Source organism: Aquarana catesbeiana, linkage group LG05 (assembly GCF_042186555.1).
Source record: "Aquarana catesbeiana isolate 2022-GZ linkage group LG05, ASM4218655v1, whole genome shotgun sequence".
NCBI classification, from domain to species: Eukaryota; Metazoa; Chordata; class Amphibia; order Anura; family Ranidae; genus Aquarana; species Aquarana catesbeiana.
In genome coordinates this window covers 105,918,814-105,935,616 of record NC_133328.1, presented here as the reverse complement: position 1 = coordinate 105,935,616, position 16,803 = coordinate 105,918,814, and the positions used below count along the sequence as shown (strand labels likewise).

General features: G+C 39.9%; 1 protein-coding gene across 1 annotated transcript in view; it reads right to left on the bottom strand.

Annotated features, from left to right (window-relative positions):
- RAPGEF5 (Rap guanine nucleotide exchange factor 5) overlaps nucleotides 1–16,803 on the bottom strand; it is a 505,907-nt gene that overhangs the window by 76,622 nt on the left and 412,482 nt on the right. The window contains exons 10-11 of the mRNA XM_073630037.1: nucleotides 4,570–4,685; nucleotides 4,117–4,205 (exon numbers count right to left, since the gene is read on the bottom strand). Of these exons, the coding sequence (XP_073486138.1) occupies nucleotides 4,117–4,205; nucleotides 4,570–4,685 (205 nt within the window). The remainder of the gene's footprint in view (nucleotides 1–4,116; nucleotides 4,206–4,569; nucleotides 4,686–16,803) is intronic.

Sequence of the window (16,803 nt, the reverse complement as noted above, 5' to 3'; positions counted from 1 at the left end):
TTCAAGTCAGACTATAACAAGCACTAATTGAGTCAGCACTGACTGGGCTTCCATGCTCCCTAGCAACCTGGACTTATCAGTTATCAACCAAAACCCACTTGTAGGTGCCTTGTTGCAGAAAACTAGGGGCTGCGTTCTGGTCTACATTTCTTTCATCATCACCGAGGCCCAATGCTTCCTATAGTAGGCTCAGCAGACTTCCGACACAGCCTCGCAGACCCTCGGTTCTTTACCCTCCTCAGAAATAGGGATCTTTTGACTTATTCACTTCTCATCTAACAATCACCCTATGAGTAGAATAGACCTAAATACTAAATTTGCAACCAATCTAGAGGTCTTACGTTGCTTTGAATTTGGTGTGTACCTTCATACCCTACACGAAGAACCAAAAACAAACCAGCTGCTGACCAGGCCTGTACTTGTTATCACTTTGGAAGAAATAATACTTAAGGTCCAATTCCCTTCTAGTCTATCATGATTAAGGGGGACCCCTGAAACATGCTGGCTTTTTATTGAATTGTCCCTCTGACTTTTAGTGGAATAAAGTTGTATCTGGACCTCTTAGCAGTGATATGGCATTTCAATTTCCATTTTTGTTACAATATAATGGACATAGGGCCATCTTAGGGCATGATTAATGATGACTAAATTGTAATTCCATCTAAAACTAAATGTGGTGTTCCAGCCGAAATTATACTTTTTAAATAAAAATACCCCTATAATACACAAGCTTAATGTATTCTAGTATGGTTAGTCTGTAAACTAAGGTCTGCTTTGTTAGTTTATAGCAGTAGTTTGTTATTCTATAAACTTCCAGCAGGCCGTGGCCATCTTAAGTGTGGGCATCTGAAGCCAGACTGTATTTCTTCCTGGATCTCATCCTTGCAGATCTCGCACATGCTCAGTGCAGCACAAGCAGTGTAATAGGTTTCAGGTCAGGTTTCCATAGCAACGGCAGTGTCAGAGGAAGTTGCCGCCCCTTCCCAGAAGGCATTGCAAACAGGAAATGATGCAATGGGCCACGGCCAGGGAGGAGGAAGTGAAAAATGAATACAGCAGATATACAGTAGGTGCTGAGAAAAAAAAATAAAAAAAATATCCAATTCGTTTACAGTGCACAGTTTAGTGAGGGATGCTGAAGAGTTGTAAAAGTGGGTGGAACTCCACTTTAAGAGGAAAAAAACTGTACTTAGGGCAACAAGGGATCCACAACTGCTTACTTCCTTCTGAGTTTGCTAGCTCCCCGGCTGCCATTGGCTTCATTACTTTGGGTTGCAGAACAAGCATACAGCATGTAAAGTCAGAATGAAGTCAGAAACTCTGCTAAACATGCTTGCTCCAGGTCAGAGATTTAATGTATTGAAGATATTGGATCAGTATAAATAGCCAGGCATCGAGAATTTTCACAAAGAGAACTCTCAGCAAAAGACATCCAACATAACATTTCCATAGAGTTTTCCTTTTAATCAGATGAATGGTACTTCTCTTTGTAATGGACTCCTGTGTTTTTCACTAAATGTCTGTGATTAACAAATATCACTATTTTACCTATTTTATTTTTCTGTTAATAACACAGGATGTGTGACAACATCCAAAGACAGGAACTTATGGAGGAACATCTTGTCCCTAGATAAAGTCAACATGTGATACAGCCGACCAAAACACACCTGATATACCATCTTTTGGATGGACTCAACCTTTAACACTAAAGATTTAAGGGAATTTAGTGGTGGCAATTATAGAGAGTAATTTAGTTAGGATATTCCCAGCTACTCAATCTCTGTCAGGAATACAGAAAAATGGAGGGATGTTTCCTGCACTGATTTGTCCTGTTATTTCCCACGGGTAGCAGAGGGCAGTCTATCTACGCATATCATCATTTTGTAATCCTATTTCTAAAGGGGGACCACTCCACTCTGGTCTGTGTTCACCATACAACACAAAGTATGTACTGCTGCATTCCAGAACCCAAACCAACAAAGCACTTCCTGAAAAACCACAGTGCTGGGAGGACACTGTTCATCCTAAATAAAAATCATCCAACATTAAAATTAGAAGTCTTAGCTTGCATTTAAAAAAAAATCTGGGCTACATTACAGTCATGATTAAACTACAGTATTAGTTCTCCCACTGAAACTGTAAGAAATGAACAACCGAACATGGTTGTCTGTCAAACAGGGTATGTTTGAATGGTTTGCCATTCAGAAAAGTGCAGGGAAGAATAGCAGATGCAAGACACAGAGGAAAGCCAACATGCAGCAGAATCTACAACAGTTTCTCCAGAGATGGCCTGAGCTAAACAATAGACAATAAAGGATAACGCAGATAATGAAAAGCTGAGGGGGTTGCCCGACTGCCAGCTCCTCTCCAGTGATGCTGCCAATTTTATCTCTCCAAATTGTTTATTAACCATCCAGAAGAGGCTGTCACCTTACCTGAACCACAAATAATACAATAAAATGCTGTCATTACATCACCGGACTCATTTTGCTGCAATCATGCACACAAAGAAATAACTACAAATACTTCTCACATGTTCTAACATTAACATTAATGAATGAAAAACCAAAGCGTACAGAGATTAATGTAGGAAAAGCTGCTATTTAATAATTAATCGTGTTTAGCTTTTGTTGTCACTGCCATTGCTCCGAAACAGTCGCTAGGGGGTTGACAGAAACAAATCTAAACACTATGATCAGCTGGAGCAGCTTGCTAGCAGGGAATGATGCCTTATAGACAACAGAACAGCTCAAGTTTTTCTTTGAAACTTTGCAGGTTTCTTTTGTCATCCTGTAAATTAAGCATCTCACTTTTGAGATTAGTATTTTCTCACAAAGAGATCACTATAAGCTCCCGCTTTGGTTGATCCACAGCTCTTTAAGACACATGCAGGAAAAGCAAGCTTCACAGGTTTACAAGTTAATTTGCAAGCATGACAGCTTCCAGTCAATACAGATGTTGTACAGAAGATAATGAAATGACAGAAGACACAGGACATGCACTCTCTAAATCCACTCTATGACCTGTGCAAGCGCTGACATCCTTGATGCTGGCTGTATGGAATTCCTGGAGAGAGCAGCAATGTAATCTTGCACCTTTGCACTGCAGACTCATCAGCAGGATGGAGTATAAACATAACTGCATACTGACTGCCTATCTTACTTCAAACACATTATATGATCCTTTATGTATACATATTTTTATGCATCATTCATAGAGAACTAGTATGATTTGCAGCACTATACAACATTACAAGGTTTTCAGAATCCAAACAAAAAAGTACAAACACTTGACAAAGGAGGAGAAGAAAACCCCATCCACATGAACTTACAATCTAAATAGATTGCGATATAACCATTCAACTTTTTAATAGCGTTAATAGAAATGTTGAAATTGTAGTAAACTACAGCAACCATTTTTCACCTTTAATTGGTGTAAAAGAAAAGCTTAGTTGATATAGATTACTGCACTTCTGCTTTATTTAACTAGACCACCTTTTTTCATTGATTTGATCCCTCTGACATGATGAAAGGTGAATCTGATTGCATACTATGGATTATAGAACTTTCAAATTTATCTCTATGTACTGCCTTTTTCAATGAGCTTGCTAGTGTCAGTAAGAGACAATGAGGCCTTAATCTTTACCTTTTAGAAACAGCGCTAACATACATGGCACTTTACTGGCATTACTGTTAGACAGGAAAATTAAAGTGCTACAGATAGTCCATATTAAGGAAGTCTGTAAGGTCAAGATGATCTGATATGATGCAAACATGTTTACCTAAAGAGGTTCTGCAGCAGCTTTTATTTCCTTCTGTGGCTTTGGTAAAAGATTATGTGGTGGGATACAATTGACATAAGTATCAGTAGTATTGTTTTACAAACCAAACATTCCTCTGTACTGGGTTGCTCATCACAGAATAATGTGATGCTATAATGACATCTTAAGATGTGTTTGACACAGTAGTAGTTTGTTATGATAACTACACCATCTTTTGTCAACCTAGTGTAATAAAGAAATGCTGTATCCGCTGTCCATATTGTTACATGCATATCTTCTTTGCAGCTGGCATCTGAAAAGAAGCAAAGCAGTCACAGCTGTGTTTTGTATCGTACCTGTCTCTTTGTCTTGTACCTCATCCAGGTGCAGGTCATTCAGGAGATGCTCCAAAATCTTCTCCGGAGTCCCAGACACCACCATGTACCTGTCAGAAAGCAGAGAGTCCACAGAGTCATCCTCGGTAGAGGATTGCGAGCGGCTGCTCCACTCGTCTTCCTCATCCTCCTCATCAATGTATTTAAAATAAGGCACATCAAATGTGGGCAAAGGAAGCTCCCTGCCAGTGAAAGCCGATGATGGCTTTTCATCCATGTGGCCATCAAAGACCCTCAGCTTTGAGCTTCCCATTGTGGCGTTTCACTGACAAAGGGCATCCCCTATAATGTGCAGTGTATTCCCAAACCAGATCTGTCTTTGCTAGCTAAATCCATCTGCCAGCTCAGTGTTCTGCAGTCAGCCTGAGCCTGACTGTCTGTGTGTGTCTGGATGCCTAGAGGAAAAACTCTTACCTCCAATCAGTCTCGCCACTCCCTGCTGTGGAGGCTGGCCTCTCTGACGGCACTTTCCTAAGCACCAGAACATCTTGGTCCTGTTCTCTCACTTGTACTGTGGTTGCTTCTTCATCCTGTTTCCAAACAAGAATGGAGATTATTTTAGAAATATGCTGTGTCTCATGAGAATACACAGACATCTGAGTACAACCAAGTCCTACTCCCTGTGCAAAGCATGTAATGATTTATACTGCAACACATCACATTACATCAAGGTTTGTGAACTGTGTCTAGGAATACTGCTCTTATTATAATTACATATTTTAATGTTCTTAACCCAGGCCACGTTTTTCCTGCACCATTCTAAAACCTGGATACACTCCTAAACACTGCATCAAATCAGAACTACATATATCAGTCACATTGCTAACCCATAGTGCTATAATGTGTAACAGTCTGACCATGTACAGTATGGAGAGAAAACAATTTCGTAAGAAGGACCATGGACTAGACAAACAAGAAAATGGGGGCAGTTTCTTTTCGATCTTTGTTGAATGCTGCCATTCTTTTCTTTATCTTGTGCATTGTATCAAATGACTCATGCATGGTAGGTGAAAAGGATGAGTACCTTACCATACATACAGAGAGTTTAAAAATTCTGAAATCACTGTCGATTGAACAAAAAGTTTAATCTCCTTGTACATAAGTTAGAGGTATAAAATGTACCAAATACAATTGTATGTTTTACCACATAAATTCTAATGTCTAACTCTGCAAAGACATCATAGGAAGAATTGTATTATGCCGCGTAAACACGAGCGGGCTTTACGGCAGACTTGGTCTGGCGGAGCGGAGTCCGTCAGACAATTCGACCGTGTGTGGGCTCCAGCAGACTTTTTTTTTCCCAAAAGTTCGACGGACCTAGAAATGAAACATGTTTCAAATCTTTCCGACGGACTCGAGTCCGGTTGAAAAGTCCGCTTGTCTATATGCTAGTCCGACGGACAAAAACCGACGCTAGGGCAGCTATTGGCTACTGGCTATGAACTTCCTTGTTTTAGTCCGTTCGTACGTCATCACGTACGAATCCGTCGGACTTTGGTTGATCGTGTGTGTCCAAGTCCGTCCGTTTGTAAGTAAGGCGCACCTACGCTACAAAGTCCGTCGGAAAGATCGTCGGACCAAGTCTGCCGTAAAGTCCGCTCATGTGTACGCAGCATTACATATCAACAGTTGTTGTTGAAGGTTAGTTGTTATTTAGCTCTGCACATTGTGAGAGGTTTAAAAATGTATTGTGGAAGGTTTTCTGAAAATTTACACATAATATAAAATGCTACAGTATACCAATTAATTCCTAGTCCTTTAGCGCCTCCAAATTTGCTACGTGGATGGAGTCTCCATAAACGCCAGTTTAAATGCATTGATCTTCACTAGTCTTAGGGCTTGTTTACACTTGCTTCAAAATGTGGCATTGGGCGCGCTTTTATAAAGGTAGAGGTATTGCAGGTATGAGATATCCCAGGATGCACTGGTAAATCAACAAGTGAACTGGAAAGACATCAGCAGTCACTTTCAGTTCATGTGTATATATTCCAGAAGTGTCTGGTGCAGACGTCACATATCGTGTGCAGCGAGGAGCAGCAGGAAGGTGAGCAGGGTCCGGACCAGAGCAGGAGCAACTAGCAGATGGCACACATGGTTTAAAACATAGGAACGCTATAACGGAAGGTGAGCGGGGAACGGAGAGAGAGGACTGAACGGCAGAGAATCAGCAAAGCTGGGGAATGGGAGCAGGAGAAACTAGCAATGTCACACATGGTGCGCAGCATTGGAGCAATATAAGTGTGGGAAGTGTGTGGGGACCAGAGAGAGAGGAGGATCAGCAAACCAGGGGATCAGCAGAGGTGGGGGCTACTACTGAGCTGTGGATCAGCAAAGCTAGGGGTTACTATTCAGCTGAGGATCTGCTGAGTCAGGGTACTGCTGAGCTGGGGTTCTACTGGGCCCCTTTAAAACAAATTGAACATCAACAGACACACTGGGCACTTGCCAAGCTTCATTAAAGCGGTTGTAAGTCTTCGTGTTTTTTCACTTTAATGCATCCTATGCATTAAGGTGAAAAAACACCTGGCAGTGACCGGCCCCCCAGCCCCCCCGTTTTACTTACCTGAGCCCTGGAACTTGACCAGGCAGGGACGCGCTGTCCCTCTGCCCGGGGTTCTCGGCTCTTAATTGGATAGATTGATAGCAGCGCAGCCATTGGCTCCCGCTGCTGTCAATCAAATCCAATGACGCGGGCGTCGGGGCCGAATCATACATTTGGCAGCTATGGACGCCGAATGCTGGACTCGGGAGCGCGCCCGCAAGGTAATCCCCCTCGGGAGAGTGCTTCTCCTAGGGGTTTAACTGATGTGGGGAGGAGCCGCAATGTTTGTGGTTACTTTGTGCTAAACAAGCTGCACAGTGGAGGTAAGTATGATATGTTTGTTATTTAAAAAAAAAACAAAAAACAAACCCTTACAATCACTTTAAAGCTTCATAAAAGCACTACTGAAGCATAATCGAAGCACCGCCAAAGCATCAGCGAAGCATCACAGAAGCATCAAGAAAGCAAATTGAAGTGATGGGTGCTTTAATGGGTCCAAGCAAGTGAAAAATGTGCCCTTAAAGTGTTCACAAATATTAGAGAATGATCAGACCTCAGTGTGGCACCACAGCAGGAAAGGCAGATGCTGCCAGCACTGCTTATCACAGTGATCAGTACAGCCTGACTGTTCCCCTGACTGTCCGACCAGCTGTTGTGTGTGTGTATGTGTATAACACAATTACAAGATAATCACCCAATCCACTCATTTTGCGGATCCACTATCATCTTGCATCTGTGGGTAGCCTTAGCCTAGTTATTGGCATGGGATAATAGTTGAGAGATATAAGAAAGAAACAAAGAGGTATATTTCTATATTCATACACTTTAATTTTGGTGGAACATCTGTGTTTTTAAACCAAGCAGACACCCCTAGTGCCAGCCTTATCTTTGGAAACAATAGAAAAAATCTATTCAGACAATCGTTTTTCCTATTAGATTGATCAGCTGGAGGTGCTTGCAGAGATTGTACTAGACTGACAGTTACTTCCTAATCCAATTCTTATTAGATGGGCAGGAAAACCACCTTAAATCTAGGGGTGGCCTAAAAAAGAGAAACCTGAAGTATAATTCAAACCACAGGATGACATTCACAAGCATATAAACAAATTCTGGAAAAGGAAGAGCATTTTAGCATATGCTTATATTCTACCTCTCTTAACACTTGTAATTTTTTTTACAACTCCTATGTAATTACTAAATTGCTTTTTGACAAATAAAGAATTTTTAATTAACAACCTCTGAACTTCTTGGCTGCTAAAAAAACCCATGAGGGAAAGTTTCCATTATATAAATGTTTCGGGGTGCCTAGTACTAAAAGCAGATCATATATATGTGTTTTTTCTATTCTAACACTTGTAATCCTTTTGTAACATATATGTATTGATGGGTAGGATGTGCAAGCAACTCCAAAATACCTGAGGGCCTGGGTATATTTTCCAGTACCCACAGTAGCCTGATTTTGTCCTAGAGTGTACTGTAAATACAGATGAAGGACCACCCTCTTCCTTCACTAACTGGTATATTTGTTTTTTTTTTAATCAAGAATTTGAGAACTAACTGGTATTTAAAAAAAAAGTTACAAAGGTCTCATGCACATGAGCAGAAAACAGTGCAGCATTTTTCCTTTTCCCATTTCCCATGCACTGTACTCAGCTCTATTTTAGCCAATGTATCCATGCACATTGTGGTGCTTAGATTCGTATTTTAGAGCAGTTGTCAGGAGCTAAAAAAATGCCTCAAACCAGTGGTCAGAGAGGCTATTACTTACATAATTTACACATATATGTATGTAAATGTACATAAACATGCAGAAATGCATTCTAGAATAAAGGAATATTTCAGCCAGTAGAATAAATTTATGAGCATAAACACCATATACCTGATAACCCGCATAAGCACACATAATTTGGCACAAAAATTAGCATTTTTTACACTGTATTTTTCTGTCAGCTCCTGGCAGCAATATCTAGCATACGTATTTTATATTTTAATACGCCCAATGTGCTTGGGGCCTAACTCTTGTTTGTATCCCATAAAATGCAACATGGAAGGTAAAGAACACTGCATCATTTATTGGAACCAGTGGCGGAAGTATAGGGGTCGCTGAGGTCGCCATGGCGACCAGGCCTCATGCTGCAGGGCTGTATACCTCCACAGGAGGAGCAACAAGGGCAGCTGAGACCGAGCTCCCCGATCCTCAGCCGAACTGTAACTGGCACTGCAGGTCACACTGATTTGACCTAAAGTGAAAGCACAGTGTTTGTTGTGCTCTTTGTCTCCCCCTACAGTGCAGAACCCGGCAGGAAGAGGTAAAGTAAAGCACTGCTGTTTTTAAAAGGCTATCTGTATGCATGTATGTGCATGTATGTGTGTGCATGTATGTGTGTACATGCATGTGCATGCATGTATGTGTGTGTGCACATGTATGTGTGTGTGCATGCACATGTACATTTATGTATGTAGGTGTGTGTGCATGTGTTTATGTGTGTGTGCATATGTGCATTTATATATATGTGTGTGTTTATATATGTGTGTGTATTTATATGTGTGTGTTTATTATTATTATTAATAAACAGGATTTATATAGCGCCAACAGTTTACGCAGCGCTTTACAACATGAGGGCAGACAGTACACTTACAATACAAATCAATACAGGAGGAATCAGAGGGCCCTGCTCGTTAGAGCTTACAATCTAGAAATATGTGTGTGTGTTTATATATTTGTATGTATGTGTGTGTGTTTGTGTGTTTACATGTATGTATGCACATTTTATGTATGCGTGTTTAATCCTGTATGCGTTTTATGTATGCGTGTTTAATCCTGACACCCTGATTTTTTTTTCTTGCTTGTTCATAGTACCAACAAAAAAATGTTGTTGCTCTAAAAAGCAATCCATACTGTGATTGCTTTTCAGAGGCATTTGACAGCCGGTAAAGAGGCATTATGTTGCCACCTGACCGCCTGTTTTAACCCCTTAAATGCATCATCACTATGCTGCAACTGCATGCAATGCACACAGTTGCAGGGTGGTTGCAGTGCAGCCCCATTCACCTAGTGTTATACTTCAAAGGTGCCCTGACTGGAAAAAGATTGAGAAACACTGGCATAGAGGAACCGATCTCTCCATTTTCCCTACTGCAGCTGCTGAATGCCTGAGGGAGGGAGAGGAGGAGAAGCAGGGGGAAATTGAGAAATCGGTTCCTTTATATGCAGCCACCCACTTGCGACCGGGCCCTGTTGTTCTGTGACCAGGCTCGGAGGAAAGGGCCCTGTCCGGGGGTCAGGGGGGCCCTTCATGGTTTCTTACATCGGGGCCCTGAAAGTTCTAGTTACGCCACTGATTGGAACCTTAATAAAAAGAGCTACAGATGCATTTTTTTGCTAAACACATCTTTAACAACAACACAAGTTTCTTAGGTATGACAGAATGCATACTATGGCTAGAGACAGGTTCTCTTTATATAGCAACATTAAGAACACTCTCCGCCTATTGATCCATTTATGGCTGCTGGCAGTTTCTGAGGTCTCAAGAAGAATTAATCTACTTTAATAAATTTCATGATTCAGGTAATAAAGTCAAGTATGCTTGGTTATATTCTGAAGCAGCTGAAAAGAAAAAAGCAGCAAACATGCTTATAAAATAGACTGAACTGCCATGTATTACTTCCCAGTACAGTCACTTAGTGCAGCACTGTGTCAACAGCTATACTGCAAGAGCTTCATAAATACTTCATTTTTCAGCAATTCTCCAACAGGAACAACAAATCTTCATTTGAACAATGCAAAGCTTATATCGAGGGCTTGAACAAAACAATATTAATTAAGAGCTAGCAGTAAACAGAAGAGATAGAGGTAATTCACCGTATAACTTTTGGCATTCTTTCTGCTATCATAGATGACACAGATATGATCTACCAAACTGATGCAGCCCAATCACTCTAATATGCCCGTATAAAGAAACCCAGTTTGCTAATGCAGCGGTTGCCAACCAGTAGCCCATTGACCACTGACGGTCCACGAGAAAATTTTGGTGGTCTCCAGGGGTTCTGCCGCATATCAGCATTGTGGTGTATATATACCGCCCAATGTTGTTTCCAGTGTTGTTCTCAATGCACGCTGACAGCCAATACTGTCAGAGTGCATTGATACCAGATGCTTTCTCTGTAGTTCCGGCTGCTGTGAACTCAGAGGGAGGTGCTGGGAGTAGTGCAGAGAGCAGGAGGTGAATGAGGAGGGGACTTCCAATAGCAGCGCTGATCACAGACTGTGGGAGGGAGCATGGAGCTCGAGCACAAGGAGGTGAGGCAGAGTTTGGAGGGGCACAGTGCCAGAGAATTGTGTGTATAAGGCATGTAAAAGTGGTTTGTGGAATTCAAATCTGCGAGTTTAGTGGTCCGTGAGGCCCTAAATGTTGCCGACCACTGTGCTAACCAATTGTTTCCCATTTTGAATAGACATTTCTAAGGCCCCCTTTAGAGCTTCAGTTTGATGCAATGCATATTGTTTGCGCGTTAACGTTTACCACTGTCCACTTTGTGGGCTGCTAGTGCACCATAGTGGACTAGAAAGTAGACTTGCACAACTGTTTTTTTTTAACACGGCATGTGCATTGTGGTGTACTGCAGCTGAAGTCAATTGGCACCTACTGTACATAAGCATTTGGATGCCATTCAAAATGAAGGGTACATACCACATGTCACTTACATTGTACATATTTATGGCTCATTCATATGAAGAATGTATAAGGTTTTCAATACCTTTTTAAAAACACTTGAACCAGTGGAGCAGTCGCTGTAGGCCCCTCATGAAATACGAGTAAGCAAAGACATAAGCTAAATAAGAAACAATGTTACATTATAATAAGCAAACTTCACTTCTGCAAGTCTGCCATTATCATTTACCCCCGGACACACCTACTAAAGACCAGCGATTATTCTACATGCTGCTCACATATTATGCCTCGTGATAACAAATAATTATAGGCAGTCTGCAAAGGGAGCTTTTTATAAACATCTACCATCCATTATATAACTGAGCAGATAAGTCATGTATAGGATCATTCTACAGCCGGTTTTTATAGAACTTATGACTCACTTTCCACTAGCTGGTGTGACAAGGGACGCAGGCTGCTCCATATCCTTACAAAAGAATCCAATTACAAAATGAATTTGTACGATGGTTGTTATGTAATTGTATCCATTCAGTTGTTCACCTAAAGCTACCTTGACGACCAGCCCATCACACAAGGCGTTTCCACAATGACTTTCTCATTATGGCAATTTGATTTCCTTTGACTCTCTGCTTCTGTTTTACAGGGCAACACTTGAACTCACACATTATGATCTTTGCATTGTTCAGAGATGCAGTCATGGCTTTATGCGCAGACAAGGATGGATGCAGAATTGTACGGGTCACTGCATCAACATTCTCTAAATCTCAGCTGTTTGAACTGAAGAAGCTGTATAATCATTGCTTTCTGCATACACAGCCCAATGGGTTTCCACAGGCAATGAAATCCTTGAGCCTGATCATTATGAGCTGTTTATAGTACTTAGGGAGCGCACAGAGCTATGAAAAACAATTGTATCTTCAAGATCATGTTAATTTTGCCCAATTAAACACTTCCATGTTGATACAGTAAGGTGAGAACTAGGGGGTGATAGATTGGTTCAACAGTACATAACGTGAAGTTTAGAGCATAGCCAGCTGAAGATGCACTGGACACAGATGAAAAATGTTTTTCAATAAATGCTCAAATGTTTCACTGAAAATATGTGGCGGCTGCCATTCCGGAACTTTGCTGAAAAAGCTTATTGTCTAATGGACATACATATCCTTCAGCTTCAGTATTTTTTGAGCAATTCACCAGGTATGTACTTCAGAAGTTCCAGGCCAGTGATTCAGAGACAGCCAGGCAACTAGCATCTTCAGAAGAAGATCATCAATAAAGATATATTTTTCTCTGTATAGGTTTTGTTTAGCAAATTAAATAAATCCAAAGCTTCACACTATGTTAGATTGATCTAAAGGTCATCCAGAATGCTTAAAGGCATTGTACACTTTCAAATGTTTTTGTTTTACCTAGGTATTAGTTTAGTTATATTCTCAGTTTGTAGTGTAATGGCTGATCATTTACCCTATATCCATGTATTAATTCACCTAGGCAAGGAGAGGTTCTGGACAGCCGCACTCCGGAAATAGCCTTTATTATGTAAAATCAAATGCTATGAATAAGCACTGTTAAGTGTGAAACACCTCAGCTCGTTTGTCCCATTTTTTGCTGTGACTTGTAATTTTTGATTTTTTCATTTTTGATTGTAATTTTTGATTTTACATAATAAAGGCTATTTCCGGAGTGCTACTGTCCAGAACCTTTCCTTGCCTCATTTGCTATATGCTTAGCCTGCACCTGGTGTTCCAGTTCTGAGGAGAGTCTTTCATCCATATATCCACCTGGAGTGGTGATCCCTTCCCCCCCTATTAATTCACCTAGCTCAGGGGTGTCCAAACCTTTTTCAAAGATTTGATCAAGTGAACATGCGTGAGGCCCGACCATTTTGCCTGATATTCTTTGAACCATTAAAATTAAATGCAAATTAACTGCACTGCCCAACAAGAATTATCTTGCCTTTGTGGCTGTGTGTTGTTAAGAGTCTAAGGATAAGCTTGGGCGTGTTTTTGGATATACCGTATTTATCAGCGTATAACACGCACAGGCGTATAACAAGCACCTTCACTTTAAGAGGGAAGTTTCAGAAAAAAATGTAAATTTTAAATAAAGAACTGTGAAGCAAAATAAGGGTCAGTGACAATCTGCAGCCTCACCATTGCCAATTAATGCAGCCTCACCATTACCATAAATGCAGCCTCAAAAGTTCCATGAATGCAGCCTCACAATGGCCCTGAATGCAGCCTCACCATTGCCATGAATGCAGCCTCACCATTGCCATGAATGCAGCCTCAACATTGCCATGAATGCAGCCCCAACATTGCCATGAATGCAGCCTCCCCAGTGCCATGAATGCAGCCTCACCAGTGCCACTCATCCTGCCCCCTCCCTGTCCCCTCCGAGGCTGCCAGAACTAAACGATAAATATGGTATATATCTTTTGTGTGGCACTCAGGGATTCGTTGAGGGCCACAAAAGATATATATATCCAACTTACCAGTGGGGCCGTATTAAACCAGAACAGGGGCCGCTATTGGCCTGAGGGCCGGACTTTGGACATACCTGCACCTATTCACTAAAAAGAACAAACAACTTCCTGTTCTAGGTCATGCAGCATCCAGTCAATGCCATTTCCCTGTGTTGCATCACAAATGTGGCAGGCTTAATGTAATGAAAGACAACTATAATGTTACCATTAAAGTAACAAAACATTAGGAGGAAATTAATTATCACTCCACCATCTCACTATAATTTTTGGTGTGGAAAAATGTACCAAACAATAAGCAAACATTAATAAATACCCAATGAAAGAACCCTTGGAAAAGAAAGTACTCTTCAAAGATCCATTTAGTGTTACTTTTAGCAAAACTTTATTAATTCAAAAAGTAAAAAGGGTATAAAACAGCAAAAGTAGTAATTGCATATAAACCTCCACCATACACCATAAAATGACATGGTTGTCAATAGTAAAAAATTAGGTCCGGACAAGTATCGCCTATACCCATATAATGTGATGAAAACCAATCTCTTCCAGCATGGTGATCTCTCTGTCAATTGCCCTCACTACTTGTGACTGTGTCAAATCTAATTACTATTCAGCTTTCTCCTGAAAAACACTAGACCAGGGATTGTGGGATATGTGGCTTCTTCATAGGAAGTGTCAGCTCTTAGACTACAGACAGAGGACATGTATTAACCTGTGCAGTTTCATGCGGAAACTTCTAACACTAGAATGTGAAGATTTCCCCCTATTTAGAATTTGTGTACAAGGCAACAAATGAAACCATTAAACTATAGATCAATGCCCATCTTATGTGTGTGAAAAATAGAAGGTGCAGGTAGGAAGGTTTATAACACCCTTAACACTGTTTTACTCAAACCAGTCTTTTACTAAACACGTGTAATGTAAGTAACGAATTGCCCAAGGAACCATGTTACAGAATATGCCATGGTTTGAGCTTGCAGAAACTGGCAGCTGCATCTTCTGGGACTGTAAAAAATGTTCAAAGAATGAATTATTTTTTTGTTAGGAAAAGAGTGCTCTGGCAGCGAGGGAATGGAAATAATTTGACAATTAAATGATAGTGGGTGGGGATTTGTACCAAAGAAGGCAGATTCATTCTCACAGATTCATTAAATGTTACTACCAGACATATTAGTAAGTAAGCTATAGATATTTCAACAATCTGCAACAAGATTTTGCTTAGTTTATTATAAAGAATATTACAGCACTGCGGTACTGTGGAAGGAAACATTATAAAAAGATATATCCTTACACAGCTTGTTTCATTAAGAGGATTTCTGGATTGGGTAAATCACATTTAAAAGTGAATATGGGAAGTCTGTTATTAAAGCTGTATTATACTGAAGGTTATGCACTGTAGCAAGTCATGGTCCCTTTGCTTACGTCTTTTCATTTACAGTAACATATGCATTAACTATAATCTCTCTAAATGACAACTTTTCTCTAATGGAAACATGCTTAGCTGCCAGTCATGATCCGTAATTCTTCAGCAAGGTCATGGGTGACTTTCATGAAGCCAATTAAACGTTTTTATCATCAGTGCAGCAATCTCATGGGAAGATGCATTTAAAGCAGCATCTAATATGCAGACGAAGTATAATTATTTAAATAGGGGATGCTCTCTGTAGGTGTATCCAGAGTAATCAAAGGCAAATGGAACACAGAAAATGCATAATAACTTTTCCTAAATCCATAGAAGAATAAACTGACAATTTTAGGGTCTTCTAAATATCTGAATATCTCCACTAATCAGCATCATGGAATGGGAAGACACCCAATTGGTCTCCTCCATCTATTTTCTGTTTATTTTATATTATGAGGCATATTTTCCAACAGAAACTTTCAAATATGTGTAGTCAATGTCAAAGGTATAGACTAGACACCATCACAGACCTAAGTATGTTTACTGGCAAATATGTTTCAGATCCCCAAGGTCCCCAAGCTCATCATCAGAAAATATAATAAAGATGAATTTTGCGCAATATTAAATAAAGTAAATAAAATTAAATGACTATATATCCATGTGTATGAAATCAGTGTAAAAATAAAATTAAAATAATAAATCAAATAGTGCCAAATTAAGATACTGGTCTGTAGGCTATCACTGCAAGGACCAAATGTCTCTGTGTTGCAGCAAATAACTGTGGCCACTATCTTCTAATAAGAGTGATAATTATTTCCACAATTAATGTGAATAAAAAATATTATTTTATGCAACCATTAATTATTAGTGATTAATAATATGTGCAAATAAGTGCAAAAAATAATATCTTGGGACATCAAACATAATGACAAAAGGAATGGTGTGAGATAATCCACATCAGTGCTCAGTTATGATGAGGAAAAAAAGTTTTTTTGAGATGATAGATGGGTAGCAGCATCAAAAAAGCTTTTTTCCTCATCATAACTGAGCGCTGATGTGGATTATCTCACACCATTCCTTTTGTCATTATGTTTGATGTCCCAAGATATTATTTTTTGCTTTTTTTTGCACATATTATTAATCACTTATAATTAATGGTTGAATAAAATAATATTTTTTATTCACGTTAATTGTGGAAATAATTATCACTCTTATTAGAAGATAGTGGCCACAGTTATTTGCTAGAACACAGAGACATTTGGTCCTTGTAGTGATAGCCTACAGACCAGTATCTTAATTTGGCACTATTTGATTTATTATTTTAATTTTATTTTTACACTGATTTCATACACGTGGATATATAGTCATTTAATTTTATTTACTTTATTTAATATTGCGCAAAATTCATCTTTATTATATACTGTTTTAAGTGTTGGTGTGAACACCCTTATTTTGCTGCAATATTGCTATCAATCTGCTATGCGAATTTTTGTATTTTCACTTTGAAATAAGCTTAGTTTTTTATCATCCGATGAGCGCGAAGGACACT